General features: G+C 42.2%; 2 protein-coding genes across 3 annotated transcripts; both read right to left on the reverse strand.

Annotated features, from left to right (window-relative positions):
* Positions 1-514: 514 nt before the first annotated feature.
* On the reverse strand, positions 515-21,171 carry LOC119695749 (corticotropin releasing hormone binding protein). Of its 2 annotated transcripts, XM_038124823.1 has the most exons (8): positions 21,057-21,171; positions 9,403-9,588; positions 8,872-8,965; positions 8,114-8,271; positions 5,806-6,016; positions 4,029-4,177; positions 2,593-2,710; positions 515-1,246 (listed from the first exon to the last, which is right to left on the reverse strand). In XM_038124823.1, exons 2-8 carry the CDS (start codon positions 9,481-9,483, stop codon positions 1,089-1,091), a joined length of 969 nt encoding a protein of 322 aa, XP_037980751.1. In that variant the 5' UTR covers positions 9,484-9,588; positions 21,057-21,171; the 3' UTR covers positions 515-1,088. The 2 variants fall into 2 exon arrangements, with proteins under 2 accessions (XP_037980751.1, XP_037980750.1); XM_038124822.1 differs by lacking the exon at positions 21,057-21,171 and having other exon boundaries at positions 9,403-9,859.
* On the reverse strand, positions 12,721-22,440 carry S100Z (S100 calcium binding protein Z). The gene is made up of 2 exons (XM_038124825.1): positions 22,287-22,440; positions 12,721-21,171 (listed from the first exon to the last, which is right to left on the reverse strand). The coding sequence occupies exons 1-2, from the start codon at positions 22,422-22,424 to the stop codon at positions 21,013-21,015; spliced, it is 297 nt and encodes a 98-aa protein (XP_037980753.1). The 5' UTR covers positions 22,425-22,440; the 3' UTR covers positions 12,721-21,012.
* Positions 22,441-22,719: the final 279 nt, after the last annotated feature.

The following is a 22,719-nucleotide window of genomic DNA, read 5'->3' on the forward strand; positions in this document are numbered from 1 at the left end:
TTAAGAGCCATAATTTAGAGTGAAAGATTTCAGGAATGCAACTGGATTAATTAGGTTTCATCATTAATTGAGCCCTGGAGGAGGAGCAGTTTACTCTTGTTACTGGCAAGTACCACTCCCAGAAAACATAACAATCAGACCTTGCTCTCAAAGCTAGGACACAACTCTGGTCCTCTACTGTACTTGTGCTTCCCAGAGTTCTTCAGTCTGACAGTCCTTTCCTGGAAAGGCCTGGAAAAAAAGAAATCTATATTTTTGTATCCTTGCTTTCACAGGTCAGGAAGAGACCTGACCAAAAATCTGAAAGAGGGAAGGTACCATAAGTGTACTTCTGAAACCTATTCTGTGCGGAGGGAAAACCAACCTATAGAAAGCAAATTTTTTGCTCATAGTAGTTCAAAGTTTTTCAGCAACATGTATTCAAAATTTTCATTTCCAGAAAACTGCACAAGACTTAGGAAGTTTAACCAGTATGTTAAAAGACCTCTTCAGAAAAAATATAACATAAGAACTCTTTGCCAACTCTTTAAATGCATTTATTTATGTTTGGATTTGTGTAAGGAAGTCTCATGCTATAAATTTTTATTAAAAACATGTCATTAGAAATAAACAGTACATTTATAGTCATAAGTAAAACAGTAGTTTTTATGCACACGAATGTTTGGCTTCCTCTTACAAAACAGGAATTGTATCTCACCATCTTTTTTTTTGTTTCTTTGTTTATACTTGATATAAAAGGATAAAGCTGCTGCATGAAGTTTATATTTATTGTGGGTTTAATATATCCCCAGACTAGGTTTTTTGTCTATTTTCCTAACAATATTCATACAGGAAAAATACCCTTCTATTCTTGCTATTGATTTTCGACATAGTAAATGAGCTTAGACATTGCAGAAAGAATATAATGATAATAACAAAGATTAATACATTTGTTGCTTTTTCCTGCTTGCTGATGGGAATGACCGATTTGTATGAGAAAAGAATTATGCTTATAGAAAGGCTTGACACCATCAGCTAGTTAAAGGAAAAAATACATTATTATAGAACTTTATTTTCATTAGCTATGTGAAGCTGCATGTCCTGGTTTCTCAGATACTAGGAAAGCAGAATTCCTCAATGCTGTTTTCCTTTCTTGTTTCTGTTTCCTGCAGATCCAGCTGATGATACTCAAATGTCACACGGTTGATGTGTTTGCCACTGGAGACCATTCGCAGCACAGTGTTGTCACAACCAATCTTCATTTGGGCTATTTAGGGAAAAGAGATATAAAGGGACTATAAAGACACATTTATATGAGAGAAAGTGAGGGAAAAGAGATATATATTGATGGGAATTATGAAGCACCAATACATGCAGTTTTGGAAAGAAAGCAAATTCATGTGTCATGATGACCTGCTGGTGGTATTGCTGATTAACTTCTGTGTTTGTTAGTTTTGCTTTCCAATGCTTGGGTATTTAATCAAGTATCCTTCCCTCATCCAAATGCTACTCCATGTCGATGTGCTAGTATTAGATACCACGAGTGATGGGTAAAGGTAATGGCACTCTGTCCTGGAGACAGCCAATGTTAGCAACATCAAAATGTTTCTCATTAGAGGGATGAGTGGATTTGTGTGTAAGGACATTCTTCACAGGAGCAAAGGCATGCGAGAGTCCCATCAAGACAAACTCAAATGGTAGTGCCCAGCAAGTGGTCCCGCTCTGAGGGAAATTGAGTGTCACTAACTGCTGCTTTAGGCAAGCCATTTGAGTGGAGACTTGGCAAAGCCTTTTTGTTTGGGGAACTTGGGGGAACTTCCTCACTTGAGAGAGCAGGAGCTGATAAGATGGATTTCCACTTCCCTCACACCACCAGGAAAACACATTTTAATTTAATTCCAGTTGCTCAGTGTTATCACTCAACAGCAGCACTTACCAGTCAAATCTTTCAAAAGTGCCTGGACTGTTAAATTGTAGTGTGATGAAAGACAAGGGAGACCACAAGGAACAGGCACGTTTCTGCCCTGCAACTATGTGGAAATGCTGCTTCTCTAGTGCCCTGTTGGTACTCCTGATATATGACAGGTGTGCCACAGGGATTAGACTGTCATATCACTGCCACACTTTACAGTCTGCTATTGAATATTAGTGAAACTGGAACTTCTTATTTTTATGGGGAGAAAGAAGGCACTGGCCCAGAATGATAATGAAACAGGTTCAGAGCTCCAGCAGGTTCAAAGTATAGAAAGGGAACTCTGAGGCTTTTGGGGTATGTGTTACTCTAGCAGCAGAAAAGGTCTTGGGAACACTGAGTAAATGAGAGAAAAACTCTTTAATCTCTTTTTATGTGCTAACATTCTAATATTTATTTTTGTCATAGGACAAGAATTTTTAAAATATGTCTAATTCAGCCTTGTCATAGTGATTACTAAAGGGGCAAATGAAGGTGGTCATGGGTGTGCTGTAACACACAGCCAAACCACAGGCTTTAGCTCTCATTTTCTGCTAAATGTGAAGTTCACCAGTCTAGCAGGAAGTCCAGATGTGTGTGTGGGTCTCTACTATTATGGTTTATTATTCTATTATGTGGAGGTAACTGGAAGAAGTTCTTACCAGATCCATGAAAGGAATGACAGAGGTCAGCTAATGGAAACATCTTGGATGGGTCTAAGCCAGCTCCTCCAAGAAGCTCTACAAAATCTCCCACTCCTGCACAGCTTGCAGATGGTTTCTTAAAAAGGCAGAGGCCAAAAGTTATTTAACATTCATCTTCAAAATACAGCAGTTCTGCAGACATTATTGGAACTAACAATAGGTTTTAGAAATCCCCTGTGCTTAAAGCTGTGTGAAATCAGTTTCTCATCCTGAGCAGTATTACCTTGATTTCTCATTAGTAAGTTAATTTTCTTAAGGCATTTCAAAGAAAGACCTAAGTAGACTCTGAAAATTACTGACAAGTAGAAAAGGGGTTGATTCAACTGCTTTTAATGCAGATAAGCAATCTGGTTCTGATGCTTAAACACATAAACAAATTAATGCAGACATGGGCTGTATGAATGCCTATATTAAGCTGGCAGGCAGGAACTTCAGTTCCACTACACAATACTCATTCCTAAAAAAAATGCTAAAATGCACCATTGTGGCAAAGTTCAATTAAGGTAGAAATTAACAAAAATAGTAGTTTTTTCTGAAAGCAATGATTTACTGTATGTTAAACCCACAAATTTCCTGAAATTAATGCTGTTTGCCAAAAATATCTTGTATGGACACCTTGAGCACCTTTGGGCTGTCACCCCTATGTTGTTATTTAAGTGTCTGGTTTCTTTAACTTCCTTTGCTGTTGTCCTTTTCTGCTCACCACTGAGTAAGTCAACTAATTCACTTGCCCATCTCTCAAAACCTGGGTTTTTAAGACACTGGCAATCTCCTTGAAGAACTCAGGCTGTCAGACTCACTGGCAGGGGACAACAAATTTCCTTGCTCTATTCTTCTGAGTATTTTGGAATTGGCACCTTCTTACATCTCCCAGGCACAAGTACCACCAATAGCTTCTGTCTTCTTCTGTTGGTTTGTCACCAAACACCAAATATCCCAGATCAGAGCAGAGAATGCTCAGCATATGGAGCAGGCAATCAGTTGTGAGCACATTTGTATTTTGTCAGTGGTAATATCTTGCTATCTAGTGGCTCCTTTCTCTCTTCAGAGTGTTTGCTGCTTTCATTAATTTAAATACAGACAGACAGCTCTCAGAGAGAGCACTCCTTTCTTTGTAATGAAATCCTTTCCCTTTGTTATAGCAAGTAATCATTACATTCATTAATGGTACTTTGCATAATTTGGCTGCCATTGCAACATTACAGAGCCAATAGTGACAGAGACAGCCCCAGCTCTCCTCTCTGGGAGAAACCAGAGCCCTCAGTGTGCACACAAGAGGTCCAGAACATCCATCCCTTAGCACAGCCACAGCCTATCCCTGCTTCACCCCTTCCATCTTCTGTGCCCACAAAAATTACACATGCTAATATTTTCTTAGGAGATAAAGATCTCACCTTTAAAAAGAGACCATTTAAATGTCCCAGGATAAGATCAGATATTTTTATCACCACTGGGTAGATTATGGAGAAGCTGCAGTTTCTGTGCTGGTGAGGAATGACCATGGTAAATCTTCCTGAGGGGGTCTGAGAGATGACATTGCAAGCTGGGACACAGGAAAAGGTACAAGAGTTACTTGTCCAGTCATCACTGCATGTAGTAAAACTGCATAATTACAGTACCAAAAACGCAGAGATAGTTTAATTACTGTGAGTTACAACCAAATGCTGAAAAAAACATGTGTGGCATTTTCTGAGGTTCTTGCATAGCATTTGTTCCTTAAAAATTCCCTCCCCATTTTTTTACTATATAGCATGAGGTCTGGCAGAACCTGAGGGTGAAGCAGTCAATAGAAGAGCTCACACCTGAAACCTATACATCAGGGGCTCATGCTGTCAAGGCTCATACAGTTTGTCAGTTTGAAGGAAGATAAACATGGGTGGAGGGAGGGATTATGTTTAGTTTTGACAGCTTATTGCCTGATAGTGCCAGCAACTCCCTAAATCCTATTCTGCACCTCTGAAGTGGAGGTCCTTACACTGCAAAATATCTCATTGAAATGAGAGCATGATTTTATCTTTAAGTTCCAACTTAAGAGTTCAAGTAAAGGAGTAACTTATCTTCTATGTGAGCAACTCAAGGGATCTTTGACATAGATCTGGAGTCCTGCAGTTGCTTTAGCAGGACAGTGAGAGATACCAGCCACCTCCAGCAGTTGAATACAGTAATCACATCCGTGGCCATGAAGCCACACCTGAATGGGGCCTAGCTTGTGGGCCCTGGGCCTGAGTCTGAATAACTAGGAGTAAAGACGTAGCAGACATATTGTCACTGTTTTTTTGGTTTTGGGGGCTTTTTTTGGCCTGTGTTTTTATTTTTGTTTGCTTGTTTTTATTTTGTTGTTTTGTGGTTGGTTGTTTGTTGATTTTTTGTTTTGTTTGTTTATTCTGTTTGTGTTTTGTTTGCTCACTTTGAGTAGTCAGATTGGCCTGAACAATAATTGTTAAATGTCCTGTCCTCTCTGGAAAACATAATTCAGGTGAGGTACTGGAACAGGTTGCCCAGTCAAGTTGTGGGTGCCCCACTGCTGGAAGAGTTCATGACCAGGTTGGATGAGGCCCTGGATAACCTGGTCTAGAATGTGGCGTTCCTGGCCATGGTGGGGGAGGTTGAAACAAGATGATCTTTATGATCTCTTTCAACCCAAGCTGTTCTACGATTCTGTGATAATTTGTGCCTTGCCAGCTCAGAGGCTTAGGTAAAGAACTTGCAGATAGATCTCTGTGATCATATATCTCTCATAACTACCATATAACCATTCAATACACTAAATTTACTGTTGACTTTTTTCAAATATTTTTCCTCATTGTTTACCCAGATCTAGAAAATGCTGAGATTGAAGTTGCTCAATTGATACTATTTGTTCTAGCTAAGTGTGTTGGAACATGCCAATACTAGATTGGGAGGGATGTTATTTGAAAGAAAGAGCCTCATGGTTTTGCATATTGAAGCCTGTGTGATCTCTTAAGCTCCTTTGGGAGCTTATTAGGACAAGAAAATTGGGACACACACTGAGCCTGAATCAGGCCTGCAGGTGCACATGGCTCCACCTGCCTTACCACAGCCATGTCAGTGCAGATAACCACAGTGAGAAAACTCAGTGCAAAGCAACACATTCTCTTCGCTTCCTGCCCCAAATTCAAGCCCCTTTGGCGGTATGAAATGCAGACTTACGGAAGAGATTGCTGTTTTTCTTGACTGTGACAGTAAATCCATTGCCTGGTACCTGAATACTGAAGAAGATCATTGCCACGTTCTGTGATGATCTGATGCTCCTCTGAATATTCCCACTTTCACAGAAATCTACGTATCTTTGAGAAGTGGAGAGAGGGTGGTCCAAGGAACTGGGAAATTTCTCTCCCTTGAGTATCCATCCATCAAACATCTACAGAGGTTCAATAATATAAAACAAGATTTTGCTTAATACTCTGTTAACAGAGAACAGAAACATGAACTATAACAGACACTCTTTTCTTTTGACACCATATAACCTGTTCAAAGCTACAAACAGAAAACAAAAAGTTGCTGTATTTATTGATTTCCTAACATTTAACTAATTATTCATGCTTCAATGGATGTTTAGGAAACAGATACATATAACTTTTAATGATGTTTTTATCTCCTTCAGGTGACAACTTTTGTTACCTACTTTTTTTGAGGGAAGTAACTATTTTTCTCTTTTTTCTTCATTATCATCACTTCTTTTTTTTTTTTTTTTTTAATTTCATTGTTACTATGAGAAGTTTTTGACCAGCTTGATTTGGATGCTTCACAGCTTGTCATTAATGATCCCAGTGGTCTTGCAGAGATATTGGAACACAAAAACCTTTGGGGAGGAATTATTGGCAGAGGTATTGCTCTCACTTGTGTCAGCTATTTTACCTCATCCTAACCACTAGAAAACAAAACAAATCCTGCATTATTTATCTGGACCTTAAGCATCAACTTCTACAAATCTTTTCTTCATAACAAAAAAAGCAACAATTTTCCCTCACCATCTTCAGATCAGAAGTAGAAATACATATTAGTTCTAACATAAGGTACGCAGCTGCCTGCCTTGCTGTTTCAATTCCCTCCTAACTGCTCTCACATGGCAATTGCTTGAACACTTCAGTCAATACTCCCAAAATTCAAGGACCAGGTTCAGCCATCGCTTCAGTCAATAATTCTGATGTGAGACTTCCTGATGAAAAAAACATCAGGATCTGTCTCTGGATTTGCCAGAACTGTAAGTTTCTGAAGTAATGGGATGCAGGCGCTCAAATTACATGAGGGAAAAGCTGCCTGTATGTATATGGGTATATATATATGTGTATATATATATATGTGTGTATATATATATATGTGTGTATATATATATATATGTGTGTATATATATATATATGTGTGTATATATATATATATATATATGTATATATATATATATGTGTGTGTGTGTGTGTGTGTGTGTGTATGTGTGTATATGTATATATATAAAAATATAATAGAGAAGTTTGGGACACCATTACCAAAGAAAGGAAAGCTCAATAAAACATAAAAGATAAAAGATATCTTGGCATTTTTCTAGCCTCCATGAGTGACCGTAAGTGCAGGCACAAAAGCCTTAGCCCCACAAGAGACTGAAATCAGCCTCCCTGTAGCCACATGGGGAGACATCTCAGCCAAGATATGGAATGGAAAGACAGAATTCTGCACAGGAGACAAGGAAATGGCTGATGGGCAGCTTTTCTCCTTCACCCTGTTCCTGGACCTCAGCTTGCCACTAGGTGGGATGTGGTCTGTTCTGTGCCTTGCCAGTTCAGCACAAAGGGAAAAGTGCAAGGTGAAGGGAGCCAGGCACCATTGAGTCTCCCCTTCTCTCCTTGGCTGGGTTCAGATCTTGTTGAATGCTCCTGCCTGCCAGAGAAATGTGCTGGTAAATTTTTTTAACACTGGAATATAGATGGCTCTGAGTCATGAGCCTCTTTCTGTTCAGAGCCAATGTCCTGAAAAGTTCTAGCAGGGAAATTTTAAAGAAAGCCTGCAATGATCCACTCACTATTAATCTGATGCTAAGTGACCTGAGAGCAGAGGTCCCAGAGCAGTAACAACAATCCAGAGATCTGTATCATTATCTGCTGGGCTCATGTGATTCACAGTGCAATAAGTGAATCATACTGACCAAATTTTCAGCCGTCCACAACGGTATGGACACTCCACAGAGGCACTTCTGGAAAAGTTCAGAAGAGCCAATACTGTAAGGTGGAGAGGGATTCTTATCCTGTGTCTGACTTTGCTTTAGAGGAGTGGTGATGGGGGGGACACATACTCAAGAGTGCCCCAGGGAGGAGAAAGAGCCATCCCAGAGGCGGTTGCTTTGCCTGTTTTTTACACACAAACACACACAACACACAGATGTGCACATGCAATCGCCTGCCCCTTGCACACACAGCAAACACCTCACACACAAGTCAGAGGAGAGCAGAGACTTGCAGCTTCTTACCTTCAGGAAGTCCCCCCCTCGGCAGTCGATGTTTACAAAGTCGTAGTGTATTGTGATGAGCTCCTCGGGCTCTCCGATGAAGAAGGTTGCACAGTGCAGCTGTGGTTGGTCTGCGGTGAAGGTGAACTGCCCCCCTATACTCAGCATGTCAATGCACCCTGGAGAGGCAGGGACAAAGGGCTGCTGCTTCTGCCTGCTCTGGAGGAGGACCCCGTGCCAGCTCCCACTGTGCAGGGAGGAGGGGGATAGGAAAGACCCCCCCCCCCCGCACTGGGATCCGGATGGCAGTGAGGACAGGGAGAGCCAGCTGAAGCAATTAGGAGCCTGCTGAGCATCAGAGGATAAATAGTAACTGGCAGGTGTGTGTGACAGGGGGGTAATGAGGGAGAATGGTGTGTCAATGCATCTCCGAGCAGAAAACTGTGTGTATATGTGCACAAACACTCTATTCTTTCAGATTTCTCTCCAATCACAGCTGCTACACCTATCACAACCTTGGCAATGTGACCATGCCTAGGGGGCATGGGTGGGGGAATCCTCATCGTAGTCCAGTTATTTTGGACCATTAACTATGAACCCCAACTCTCTGCCTTAAACCACAGGTTTAATGCGTGTTTAATGCTTTGTCCTTCTTCTCCCTAGTCTTGCAAAAAGCTCCTGCAGCTCTATTACTCCCAATTAGCCCCTTTCCCTCCCTGAGGTATCCCCAGGATTCTCCACCTGCCAGTAGTCCCTACTAGAGCACCAAAGAAACTCACGGAGTGACCGCCGGTAGACCTGTCCTGCAGACAGCTCTCGCTTCAGATCTTCACTGAGTAGTAGGAAGGGGTCATCTTCGCCAGCATCCCCCACCTGGTTAAAGATGGAGGGCAAAAAGAGTCTGGGGCAAACTGAAATGCAGCTCTCTCCCTGCAGCTCTCAAGAACAGGCACAGTGTATTATGTCCCCCCTCCAGAAACAGTGCAGCTGTGGAAGAGCTCAGGCTGAAAGCTGCCAACCTGCAGTAGAGGAGAAATAAACCTGGGATCTAAGAGGTGAGCCCAGCAGCTAAGTGCATTGAGAGTTTCTTAAATCCTTAGCAAAATTGCTGAGCACAAATAAATAGAGGGGTAGTACAGAATACATGGGACTGTTGCATTAATGTTACCCAGGCGTAAGTTTAATTCAGGAGGAGTGGGAATAAGAAAGGGAGAGAGAATAAAGCACAATGCTTGAAAGGTGAGAGCACAAGTTAGAAGATAGCAGCTAAAAGCACAGTGAGAAGTTTAATCATCAGCCCTATTGCTCACCTCTAAGTATCTGGTTTCTCCTTTGGAAGCGGCCAGGAAGATGAGAATGAGGTGGCATTGAAACTGGAAAGCAGACGGCATGCTGACACCTCCTCTGGTGGCCGTCCCCCTGTGGCCAAGTTTCCCTGGGTCTGTGCCGGTATGCAGAAGCTGCTGGGGTGTCTTGGAGCGACTCTTTTTATAGAGCTGTTGGGAGGGGAGGCACTTGGTCCCCGTACTGATAGGGTAACCCATGGTAACTGAATTCCTCTCACAGTGACACAGTACGTGGGCATGACAAAGGTCCAAATTACAGCCACAAATTTTCAAGACGGTTGCATTCCCCTCTCTGGCAGATGTCTTTCCTCCTAATCTGTCTGGTGGAATAGCTGAAAACCTCTGGGGGAGAGAGCCCATCCCTGTGCATATGGGGCACTCACACACTGTGTTTATTTCCAGTTATTCCAAAGCAAGCAATGAGGAGCATCCCTCCCTCCTCCTACGGCAGTCCCGGGGTATTTCAGACCTACAGGGCTTTCTGCCTACCTTCTGCTGCTCTGTGACATGCAGCTCTGTACTGTGCCTGTGCCTGTGCTGGGTGCTTCCTGCTGGCCAGGCCAGGGTTGACATCCCTGCATCCCAGGCAGGTTTTCAGCCTGTGCCAGCATCTCTCCAGGCTCTGCAGCAAGCACACAGGCAAAATCAGACAGCTCTTACCACCAAAACCAGCTTTCATACAGAAATTATGAAAACTTGGGCTTCCCAAGGGCATATTAATCACAGAACTCCTGATACTGCTTCAGACTTGATCCTCAAGTGAAACCTGAGAAGACCTTTAAAAGTTGAGCCTGTGAGTGAAAATTCATAACTCTGCAGAGTACTAAAAATCTGGAACTCAGCAGAGGTATTAGATATAGGGTATATATCTGAAATCCATTGAAGCTCCTTGGGAATTACAAGTTTTGTTGGAAAACTGCAGGGTTTAGTCCCAGTTTGCATAAGAGGATGGCTGGAACATCAGGAAGGAAGGTGAGAGGTGCCTTGGAGACCATGAGGATCAGAAGGGGCTGCAGAGGAGCCCAGCCTTACTCGCTATTTTTTTTGCTCACTCTCTAAAGAGATTGATAAGGTTAAAATTACAGCTTGTCCCCTCCAATCCCAAATTCTGGCTGCAGTGTCTCAGTTTGCCCTGCCAGTCCCCAATCCATACCTCAGACACGAGTGTTGAGGGATATTCAGTGCAGGGAGCTGGGTGTACAGCTGCAGTGGGAGCTGCAGATGGAGGTCTGGGGGGCAGGAGTCTGAGCCCAAAGTAAGAGGCTGTGAACTGCCAACGTTTTGAGTTCCAGAAGGCCCAGGGACCTGTGGCACCAGCCAGGTGACCAGACACTCAGAGATACAGCAAGAGTCGAGGACTCAGTTGGAAGATCACAGACCTTCACATACATAGACTGTGAGAGGGTAAAAGCCCAGGAATTCCTTTGTTCAGGGTCCATCTCAGGAGGCACTCGCTCAAGGTTTCTATTCTGCTGGTCTGAGGCTTTGCTGTGGGAAACCTGGGTTTGAACTGCTGAGGAAAGCTGGTCTGCCTGAGTGAGTATGGGATGTGTAAGGAATTGAGTGGGGACCCACTGGCTCACTGGAGCTGCCCGCTATGAAGGGGCTTGGATCCCAGCAGTTAAAGGCTTTCATGGTGGGCATGTGACTGCCTGAGTGCCTCCTGAATTGACAGACTGGGACATTATATTACTGTGAGTCCTTAAAGACTGTCAGTGAAGGACAGCGTACTTGATTGTGTGTCAATTTGTTACTGAAGATTTCAGATTTCAAAATTCAACTCCAAAATTAGTGGACACATGGCAATGCAGCTAAAATATGATGACTCTGCTAAACCAGATGTGAGGTGATCAACTCAGAATGAAACATACAGCAGTGATGTGGCCATAGTTTAAACTCTTGCCTATGAACAGCTGAGATCTGGGCTTAGCACGACATTCATTGGTGGAAGAAAAGCAGGAAGCTCCACAATCTGGAGGACACCCTGGCAGATGAAGTGAAGGTACTGTCCTTCTCCAATAAACAAGGTGGTGGGAGGGACAACAGGTGCCATCTCCATATCTGCTGTAATTTATTGCTCACACAGAGCCTAAGGCGACTTTGAAATTCCTATGCAGCACCTTGGAGTTTGTTATGAATATACAGATATTCTGTGCAAAAGCTGAACTCAGCTGATACCCTTTGCTGTTGATCTGGAACTTAATTTTAACAGAGGTGCTAATTTGGGATTTTTTCCTCCCACTTTTCAGCTCCGGACTCAGCAGATGCTGATGAAGCACAATGACATCCTGACCAGCCTCATCACAAAGCCCCCCAGAGCCTGGGATAACTCTCTGTGTCTTCAAAGATAGCCTCATGTCTTCAGTCTCCAGTCTCATATGCCTTATTTTGTGCAGCTTCAATGCTTGGGGAAGGCAAGTGTTTGGGATGGAATAGGGAATCACACTCAAAGAGATGCAGCTGCAACTGCTGGCTGGGGCTCTGCTGCCTCAGGTGGAGCTCAAGCAGAGAGATCCCCAAAAGGGACCACTCAAGGGGGAAAGAGGGGGTTCACCTTCTAGCCCTGCATCCCAGCTGCCAGAGGGTGAGAGAAGATGTGAGGCCATCTTCTCACTCAACTCTGCTGCCTCCTCAGTGTACCACAGGTCCCCTTCCCCTCTACCCTCCCTTTGTCTGCTGCAGCACTGCTTTTGTTAAAAGTCACTTGCAGAAACTGAGATTTTCAGGACATGAGAATGTGACTAACAAAGCGAAGAAAAATCACTTTGAATTGGGTTCAAAACACCCCTGCAGCATTTCAGAAGGGAAAAGCACCTTCAATGTGATACAAACCCTTGGTGAATGAGGAGAGTGTCATTTTTCTTTCATGGAGTTGAGTCATGATAACACTCTGAAGGACAATTTTTTTTGTTAATATCAAATTGTTTAGCACAGTAAAATGCCTTCCCAGTGACACTCTGTCACAGGCTAAACAATCCAGTTGATTGGCACCTTGATCTGCTAACAACTGTAAGTTACCCTGGGAGCAGCCCCTTTCCCTGGCAGAAATTATGGAAAGCCATGGTGATGGTTAGAGTCTGGGCTGAATGCAGGGCACCACTCACTCTGCTCTGATGCAGCTCAAGATGGTATTGTTTAGGCACCCCAGCATTTGCAGAGCCTCGGGCTGTTAAAGCAGTCCTCATAGGAGGGCTTTTCAGGAATGTGCTTTGGAGGACCTGCCTTCCCCACTTGTGCTCAAAGCTTGTAGGTGTCTTGTCAACTATTACAGAAAAGAAGAAATCCCAGCTGGAGTAAGAAGTGGAGAAAATAAAGCTGAATAAAGACTGTAGTGAAACAAACTCCATTTACCCTCCCCCATGATGATCAAATCATGCTTTGTCCTATAATACAGATGGTAAATGCAGCTTCTTCTCATAAAAAGTAAAAGTAGTTGTCACAGGAAGAATACACATGAAGTGCTCACTAGTGAGATTTCTTAATGAGAAGTGCTGGAGCTACAGACAATCCTTAGGGATCCCTCCCTGTAGCAAAGAGGGGCCAGGTGTTATGAACTATTTTGGCTCTCAAAAAGGGTCCCATGGGTGCCCATCTCTTCTTACACCTCAGCTGCAGCCTGACTTCTTACACAAGTGGCTCGAGCAGACCAAACATCTCACTAGCATCAGGGTCTTAAACATGAGTTAATATTTTCTGTATAGACACAGTTCCAAGCAAGATTCACGCCACAGGATCAGGGATCAGCCTGGCTGCTGCATGTCCCATGGGGGCTCCTCTGCTTGTCCATGACTGGTGGTTTCTTGAACTGAGAGAAGCAGCAGTGAGACTGCAGTACAACTGCTCCAGGGAAGAGGAGCAGTCCTGCCTCAGGCACTCTGTCCTCAGCTGTTCATGCTGATTTCTCACTACTGCTCAGTGCTGGCTGAAGAGATGCCATGTAAGGTCATGCACAGTGTGAGACATCTGACTGGGCTTTAAACTTCATATTGTGTTGGCTGCTAAACATTGTGCTGAGCTACATTTATTTTCCTTATGCTTTTTCCCACTCTAATTGAGAATTCATTCAGGGGTTAGCTTTTCGTTTCCTTCATGGTGTCTCAAAGACGTAGTACTAGTCATTCCTGTCTTGTTATCATGTGGCTGCAGGTCTCATACCAATATCAGTGTCTTTGAAGAGTAGGAGATTGCTACACATCACTTCTAGTTTAATGATACATGTTCAACTGTTTGTGACTCCTTCAGTATATTGTTTCTGAACAATGGGTTCAGTTAGCCCAGATTAAGGTGAGAAAGAAATCTAGTGTCTATGGTGTCACAACTGCTACAGTGAAGGCTAAATTTTTTTTTCCCATCTTTGCTAAATCACATTTAATCACTGCTTTGAAATAATACCACAGAAAACAAAACAAGGGGAAGACTGTACAGCAAATCACAGTCCTGAAAGCCATTAGGAAACCATGTCTTTGCTACAGACATGTACAAGATTTCACTTCAAACTCTATCTGAGCCAAAGACAAACATGTAAGGAGCTCCTGTTCCTGGCACACAGGACTATGGACATACAATAGGAAAGATAGAATTCAGCGTGGCTAAAGTAAATTGACCCTGTCAATGGTCTGAAGATATGTCCTTTTTGCAAGAACCCAATCAGAGTTGCAATGACAGCTGAAGGAGAGCATTTCCAGCAGCTAAAACACAAAGTCTGAGAACACATTTTGTGCTTCAATCCTTTAGTCTTGTCTTTGTTTCAATATCAGGCAGGTATTCCAACAGTTCTCCCTCTGTAGTCAGTCCACATCTCCATCACTGATTTCTGTTGCTACCTGTCTGCCTCAGCTTTGAACTGGGTATGACAAGCCTCTTCCAAACCTCACCACACATCTCTTTGTAACACCACTTCTATTACTTCTCTGTGTGCGTCTAAATTGGCTTTAAATAGAGCTGAACTTTCCATAAGGTGAAGTAAGAGTGGCTTGTTAACTCTGGGCAGTTTGACACAAGAGATGGTGTGATTTGTCACATTAAGTGGCTCAGAGGGATGACAAACGCATGTGATTTATGAACTGAAAGCCTATCAGCATCATGCAGGCTTGATGATAAGTGTTGCATTAACTCTATTTATGGCATTGGCTAAAAGCAAAGATTGTGAAACTCACAGTATAGCGGGTTACAAATAATCAAGCAAACATTATATTCAGACACTGAGATTACCCTGAGGGCGGTTATCACTACCAGCTCTGCCTCTGAGTCAACCAGCATCTACACAAAGCAGTTAGGGCCAAGAAGTGGGAGAAAAGTTTTTTTCTCAGGAAGGAGAAAAGAGATATGAGAATAGGTGACTGGAAAAAGCACATGCCATTGTTCTGGGGTTAGGAGAGGTTCCGGATGTTTCTTGAGCTGTTTATTTTTAGCATGGACTTTCCTCCTCTGTGGGTCCTTTAAACAGAATCTCTGCCCTCAAGGGTTGCTGCAAGAAGGCCTCCACACCAGAGCTGCACACAGGTGTCAGCATGGCCCCCAGGCAGCCTCTTTGAGCCCATCATATTTGCTTTTGCCAGCTGCAGCAGCTAGTCTGATCAGTACCAGTGCCCTTGCAGAAGAAGAGTCTACTTTCCAAAACATGGCACAGTTACTGCATCTAGACTTTGCTTGGAAGTCTAACCCTTCTGGCCCAGGTCACATCCTATTCTACATCTCCTTTCCCACGGGTGCAACTTTCTCCCAGCGACACTCCCCAAAGCAACAGCCCCTGTTCCTTCTCTCCCAAATTTTCTGTTTAGCTTGGGGCTACTAGAACATTTATCACTTTGTTTTCAATGCTGAGCCAGTTTATTCCAAAGAATATAATTGCAGCTGTGTTGAGAAATCCCTGTATTTCTACATATCATGTTTCAAAATTTGTTTAATCTCTGAAGTACAAGCTTTACCTTTGACAAAGCACCATTTTCCTAAGTGATATTTTAAGATGTTTTGGGTTTTTTTATCCAAGAAGGACAAGAATTTCTCAACTGAAATGACTTTCCCTGAGGAGAATCATTCTCATCCAAAAAAAACTGTAATTCAACACAATTCTGGTAGTGTTAGACATCACAGTAATGGACCCAGCTTCAGAAACACTGTGAACTGTTACACAATTCAGGCAGTCAGTATGAGTCAGATAAGAGATGTCAGCATACCCAACATAATATATTTATCCTTTCAACTGCTCCCTCTACATGGTCCTTTGTTTTTCATGTGTGTGATTCCTTACCAGTCATCCCCAGTATTGTGCAGTCTGCAGTGCCAGTTTGATCAGTTAGGCCCCAAATGCTTTTAGGTGAAAGTACAGGAATATCTTGTGTTAGTGTAGAAATCACTTACGTTGAAGGACCTTGGCTCACCTGGTCAGCATTTTCCCACCTCCTGTAAAAGCAGCTTTGCCTTTGCTAGCAATGTTACAGGGCATCTTTAGCTCAAGTGCAGTAATGGGCTTTTTCATTTCAAACATAAACTATTCTCCTTCTTGCAGTATTATTCCTAGGGCACCAAAAATGACCAAAAATCCCCCTCCTCTGAGAGAGAGGTTTTTCCTAAAACTGCAGAATTCCGTCATTACTGCAAGGGCAAAACCAGTTTTGCTTTCATCTACTGAAAGCATCAATAGTTCAATGGGATGGAACTCTCCAGCCCTGTGTCATCCAGACACATCACTCAGCCACAGGGATCCGTTTGCTACTGCTACTTGATGTCCCCAGCCAGAGCTGAGGAATTTACATCTTTCTGCAGCAGTCTCAACTTCTCACCATTTTTCTACTCCAAAAAAACAATCTTAAGTAGTGCTCCAGGTGTTTCAGTTGCTTTTCTGCCCTTTATAACTTGCTCTACACACAGATCTTCTTTCTGCCATAGCTTTATTCTGTAGTGCTTTTCTGAGTTCATGGAACTACTGGGAATGTAAAATCAAAGCCATACATGGAGTTTTAAGGCAGAGTCCACTGCCAGATATTTGAAAGCTATACTATAATGATTGCTCTGCACCCCACGCAGTCAACCAGGACTTGAGAGGGCAGCTTAGAATTTAAAGCAAATGTGTGACAGGAACATTTTCCACTGATTTTCCCCCAAAGACCTAGGCTCTGAGCAACTACTTCTTCTCTCTTCCTCTTTGCTGTCTTGTTGCAATATTTGCAGTTTTATAGACATGTCCTTATTTAGCCAACCAGCTCACAGAAACACAACCTTCCATTGAAGGCTAATTTAGAGTCTCAAGCACATGTTCTCAGCTGCTGCAAAATTATGCCACTGAGTGCAATAGGCTCTGTCATTTTACATCAGCTGAGAATCTGCTTGCAAGGGCAAAATAAGTGGATGCAGCTGCAGTTCTCTTCCTTGGGAGTTGCCCCTTATATACAACTGATAGCAGGTGGCTGAGAGCTGGTATTTAAAAATGACAAATTTTTTGGTGTTTCTTTTTTTTAAAATATTTTTGCTCAAGTTCATTCATGTGCTCTCTTTAATGGCTGCCTGGTCTATAGGCCACCACCCTCCAACTCAGAGGAAAGGATGTGGACAGAATTAATTTAGAAAATGGATTTCCAGATCATAAATTAAACATTCTCTCTCGTGCCATATCATGTGGCAGAAGAAAGATCAAATTGAAAATGTTACCCCTTTTTCCTTCAAATAATAGTGCTATTCAACAGATGTAATTATCCCTAAAGACACATGCAATAATTCATGGCCTGTCAATCAAAGCACTTATTAGACATGCACATGATGTCACATCACAGTATAAATCTTAATCTAAATCTAAATCTTCCTGCCAGTCAAAAACCTTTATATAGATTAATCTGATTTCAGGTACAAGTTTTGTGTGCGACCTTTTACCCAACCTTTTCAAGGCTGTGATCAGAGAGGAACTGAATCTTTTATGTGTGCTGTTGAGCTCCTATGATGGACTCTGGGCTGTCCCTGAGAGTTTTTCTCCTGGCCCTGCCCTGCTTTATGTTCTAGCATGGAGCCTGGAAAAGGGGTCTGCCTTGGGTGGCTGAGGTACCTGGGGTGGACCTGCACTGCTACAATTGGTGGATGGCAATTAATAAAGTTACTAGTTACTGGAAACATCATCTGTTCTGCTGGCTCCTGGGGTCACTTCTCTTTTCCGTCTCCCAATGCCAGGCAACTTTGTCTCTCATCTTTGCAGGGAGAAAACAGTGTTGTGGAAGATTGTTACCCCATTGCACTTGATGCCTTGCATGATGCTTGGGATTCTCCAACTTCACTTCCACACTTTTCATTGAAGGTGGTGCCTTCCTACTGGACCTAGCTGGTAAGTCACAGCTTGGAGGCACAGCTCCATTACAAACTCCTTGCCTTCATGGTGGTGTCATGCACAGCTCTTCGGGATTGGTAGTTGGATAACAAATCTGAAGAAGTTAAAAATTTACCCACAGATAATGCATCAAGCTTTGTGTTGCCAGTTGCACAGGCACTTCAAAGCTCTTTCGAACTGAAATAAAAGCAAATGGCAGAGGCTGAGACTTTCAAGATAGTGGGATTCATCTTCTGCAAATCTGCTCTTTAGATGTCAAGCAAAGCAATTTCACAATATATAGAAAAGATCTTGTCTGGCATTGTTGTATTTTTATTGGTCTTTGATATAACTTGAAAATATCAGGCCATGTTTTGGTGTTCAATTTTCTACAGGTTTTTAAGACAGCCTGATATAACAAAAGGAAAAAATGCCTGTAATTAGACATCATTCCTAATGCTGAGGCACTCTGGAGAAAGCCACACAGCAAGCTTGATCTGCATATAAAACTTCAAAGTGCTCCCTAGATCCATAAACTACAGAATTGAAGTCAGCAGGAAAATGTCAGTAAACAATGAGAAAAAAAAATACTGCCTTCAGGTTTGAAAGAGAGAATGAAAACCCAAAAAGGTTCACATCTGCAGGACATCATGTTCATAGTGAGGTTGGCCTTGTATGCACCCTCTTGCATAGCCAATGTCAATGCCTTCAATGCCATTTTCCTTCTTGAGGAGTGCTTACAGAACAGAGGATTGCTCACAGTTTTTTTCTGGCTCAGAGGCAATTCAAAACTTTCAGGTGATCCTCATATATCTTTCTTAGAAGTGATGTCTACTGGAACAGCTAATGCTCTAATGGAACATTAGTTGCCTCCTGCGGAGAGGAGTGAGAGAGGGCCACTGGTGTAGTGGGTCAGCCCATAGGTAGCCCAAGTATAGGATGGCTACTCTTACCCCAGGGCCCCATATTGTGTGAAGGCTTTGTGGGTTTGAGCTTTTAAATGTTTTTTGTGCATTTTCTTACTTTTCTGCTTGGTATCCAGTCTTTGTACAAAAAAGTTTCTTCTGACAGAATAGACAGAGTTTAACATTTGTCCTTGTAGTTAAAACAGCAACAAACAGCTTGTCTAACAAGACAAGCTAAAAACAGTGATTTATGAGGTTTTATGAAATTTTGCTGGAAAAAAGACAATTTGAGTCATTCTCCTCTGATTCTCCCACACCTCATCTACAAGTAAGCCCCTTCCACAGAGCAGTTAGGATGCGCACGATCCTTAGTAAATTCAGCTGATGAGATGGCTCTGCTGGCCCTCTCCACCACAGCAATGACTCTTGCTGCCTGACTCCAGGACAAATTGTTGCTGCCTGCTGTGACCCAGCATAGTTCTGCTATGCACATGGGCTGCTGCATGTACATGGGTTTATCAGGGATGGGCTTCTTTCTGGAGCTTCTTTCCAGAAAGATTCTTGTTCAAATTTTTTAAACAAGGAACTGGTTTTTACTGGGATAACCTTACTCCTTTTAGCTTGGAGTTGAAGCTTTAAACAGCTCTTCTTTCACTTTCCCTTGGAGGACCGGGAACGGCTGAGCAGCTGGCAACAGTCTGGGGCCCATGAGAAACCATAAAAGTGGTCTTGTATTTTCTGGATGATACTTTTGCCATCCTGGTCCAACACTTGCAATGATATTGAGATGCATGACATTAAAGGGGACAAAAAGTTATCCAGTTGTTGCCAGTTTTACTTTTGTACTTTCTGTCGTGCTGGTCTAGAAGATATTTTGTGAATCCTGTATAACTTTGTTGTTGAAGGGTTAAAGCATGCTGTGGCTCTGTCACCTTTGCAAAGTTTGCTTTTCTTTTTGGGATAACATCATTTGGTGGTGGCCCCATTCTTAGGATGATGACTGCCCCTTGTTACATTTATTACATGCTGCAAAATCCCTTGCTTATAATAAATTGCATATTCTTAATCAAATGTAATTTCATACAAATATACACTTTGCAAAATGATGTTTGGATGCCTGGGAAGGAGAGACAAGTAAACTACATTCCTCAAATGTTGCCTAGCAGGGCACATCTTCACTGGGGAGTGTTGTTTTAAATAATGTCTTACACAAAGAGAAAATCTTCTTTTAATTCAGATGCCCTTTATTACAGTTAGAAGTTATTAGCAAACTAACAAGGAAATAAGAGAGCTCTCCATGCAGGAAAAAAAGCCACAATATCTTGCCACTGAGGACTTGCAGGACTTCAGAAGTATGCTTAATTAAACAGGAGTGTATAAATACTCTTAACTCAACCCAAGAGCAAGCTAACTCTGGAAGGGGTTGGCCTACTCTCTCTTTGCGTGGCCATGGCACTCAGAGAACCCCTGCTTTCATACAGAGTGGGGATCAGTGTAAGAGGAAATAATCATTTTTCCGTAAGATGACTCACATTACAAAGTTGTACCCTGGAATTTCATCATTAAATCTTCCACAAGTGGTCGTAAAAGGCCTCCTTTTGACCATGCCAAAGTAGTCAAAGCAGAAGGCATTTACACATTTCCCCCAAAGACCCATCAGCCCTCCAAGCAATTTGCTGACTAAATCTTCTACGTACTTAATAATTCATGATACGAATAAATTCATTTATGCCAAGTGAAGAGGTTGACTACTGGGATGCAGCAATGCCAATAGAACAAAATTGAAGCTGGAGACAGGACAAAATGAAACCCATAACAATGGCAAGCAGTATTGTATGCTCCAACAGCAAGAGACAGCTGTGACCACATCAGAATTATGAGTGTGGGGAGCAGCAGTTAACAAGGTTTTAGAATAAGCAGAACTGAGCTAAAAAGAATCTCCTGGTTTTGAGCTGCAAAATAAGATTATTATAAAATGACTGAAAACTAAATTGCAAGTGTTATGTCTCATTCCAGATTTTTTCCATTCAGAAAGTATATAAGTAACATTCCCATGCCTTTTACTTTCCACTGACATTGAAGAAATGGAAGTCTCAACTCGTGCCAAATGATCTGTTACCCCAAGCACTTGACCTGGCCAACTGATGAAGGCATGTTACAGATGCATGGAGTGCAAAGACTGGAAATATTGCACATCTCAAGTAGTGTAAGCTGGCTGTGGTCCAGCTTACACCAGCTGCTGATCAGCTCCATAAATGTCATAGAGCAGTAACAGTTGGAGGAATTATGGTTTGCATTCACTAAACACCAATGAAGGCTACCTAACTAGGCATGCTTTGCTTGCATTTGTGGCCAGGAGATTGATTACATAGAGGATTTTTAAAATTCCTCTTTCTTTAGCTGTTCTTCAAAGAAATCATTACCTGCCACTGTCAAAGCAGCAACCAGAATGAAAAATTCATTAAAATCCACTTCATTGTCCTTATTGGAGTCCAGGTCATTCATATTTTTTTCGACCATGAGGGGGTCCTTTTGGCCCTAGAGAGAAAGAAAAGTGACTTAGCTGTGCAGGTCTTGAATGTGTGATTCTTACACGCCTGGCACCCCTGCTATGTTACGAGGCTGGTGTTAAATAAAAGGCTGCATCAAATATGCACCTGAACAGTAAAACATCTCTAGTCACTACAACATCAGAAACTAAAGACAGTGCAGCCTTTAAAAGGTATACAGGTTCTAAATAGGGACCGAAATGAAACAAACAGATTTTAGGAGATACTAAACATGGATCTCTTTTGTCAAGATGGATCTGTAAAGGGCATTTCTCTGTATCATCCCTTGAAAAACAATACTTAGATTTCCAACCGAATACTCATAAATTGTCATATTATATATCCATTCATCAAATTCAGAAGAACTCTGGTTGGCAAACAACCATCCTATTCAGTGGGAGCAAGAACATTGAATTTCATAATATTAAATCAATAGCCAAGATGAAAAGAAAATCCAATTCAAGGAAATGGATGCAATGTAAAGAAAATCCTTCTGGGATAGGGTCCACAATAACTTTTATAAATAAGAGGATACATAAAAGCATTATTTTTAAAGCTTGTGATTCCATAAAAGCATCTATGCTGTGTAATGTAGAACATAGAAAACATGCAAAGACATATTTATATCAGCAGCTTATTATTGAAAGGATTTTCTTAGCACCTCTCTGCAGGGCACACAAGCAGCAGTACTGTGTGGCCAGTGTGCACAAGCTACTTTCCTGTCTCATGACAACTGGTTGCCCCATTTAATTCTTCAATAGATTTATCTATGCCCTATTATTAAAAACAAACAAAGAAAGAAACTAACTAATTTACCATTATTTAGCATTGATCTTGCTACTGCTTCTAGGCTGGACTAGCCCACTCAAAAGCACTGAGGAGTTTGCAGAGCATCAGTACTGTACTGACCACCCTCTGAAAACGTATTTCTCAAATGGGACATTTGACATATTCTTCTGTACAGCTCCACAAAGAACTGTTATCTGAGAGACTGTGACAGGATGGGTCTTGTACAAGGAGGTGCTATTCCTATCCAAGCACTTGGATAGCTGCTAAACCCACTCATGACAGAGTCACTCAGGAGGTTCAAAAGCTGCATCTTACTGAAAGGAAGTCAGTGAGCTCACTGGTGAGGAGCTCCTTGAGTTCTTTACTGAGCTTGTTTCTGTCTCCTTCTTTGCCCGAGTACTGATGGAAAATCCTGATCAAGGTGTCCATTGCATCTTCCAGTGGAGTGGTCATAGCAGTAGCAGGAGAGCTGTGGGGCAAAGATACGGTCACTGACATTGCACAGGAGTTGAACCAAAGGCCAGTCTCTGGGAAGGGAAGGAGGACCAGATGAAGACAGAGGCTGTTAGGCTAGGAGTCAGGCTTTCAGTTGATCCATCCTGTTAGCTGTGCGTGAGCAAGAATGGACTGTAATTAAAAAATCCCATGGTCCTGAACTCATAAGCAATTGTTTCACAAAGGTAAATGGAAATAAAGGATTTTTATTTAAGAAAATTATCTACTGTGCATCCATTTTATAAAGCTACTT

This window comes from Motacilla alba, chromosome Z (genome assembly GCF_015832195.1).
Source record: "Motacilla alba alba isolate MOTALB_02 chromosome Z, Motacilla_alba_V1.0_pri, whole genome shotgun sequence".
NCBI lineage: Eukaryota > Metazoa > Chordata > Aves > Passeriformes > Motacillidae > Motacilla > Motacilla alba.

Excerpts from the sequence above, each read along its gene's own strand:
- S100Z (XM_038124825.1), bottom strand. The coding sequence starts at position 22,424 with ATGACCACTCCACTGGAAGATGCAATGGACACCTTGATCAGGATTTTC. Across the intron at positions 21,172-22,286 it reads AGCTCACTGACTTCCTTTCA|GGCCAAAAGGACCCCCTCAT; the intron begins GTAAGATGCAGC and ends CTTTCTCTCTAG.
- LOC119695749 (XM_038124822.1), bottom strand. The coding sequence starts at position 9,798 with ATGGGCTCTCTCCCCCAGAGGTTTTCAGCTATTCCACCAGACAGATTA. Across the intron at positions 4,178-5,805 it reads GAAAAACAGCAATCTCTTCC|CTTGCAATGTCATCTCTCAG; the intron begins GTAAGTCTGCAT and ends CCTGTGTCCCAG. Across the intron at positions 1,247-2,592 it reads TCATTCCTTTCATGGATCTG|CCCAAATGAAGATTGGTTGT; the intron begins GTAAGAACTTCT and ends TTCCCTAAATAG.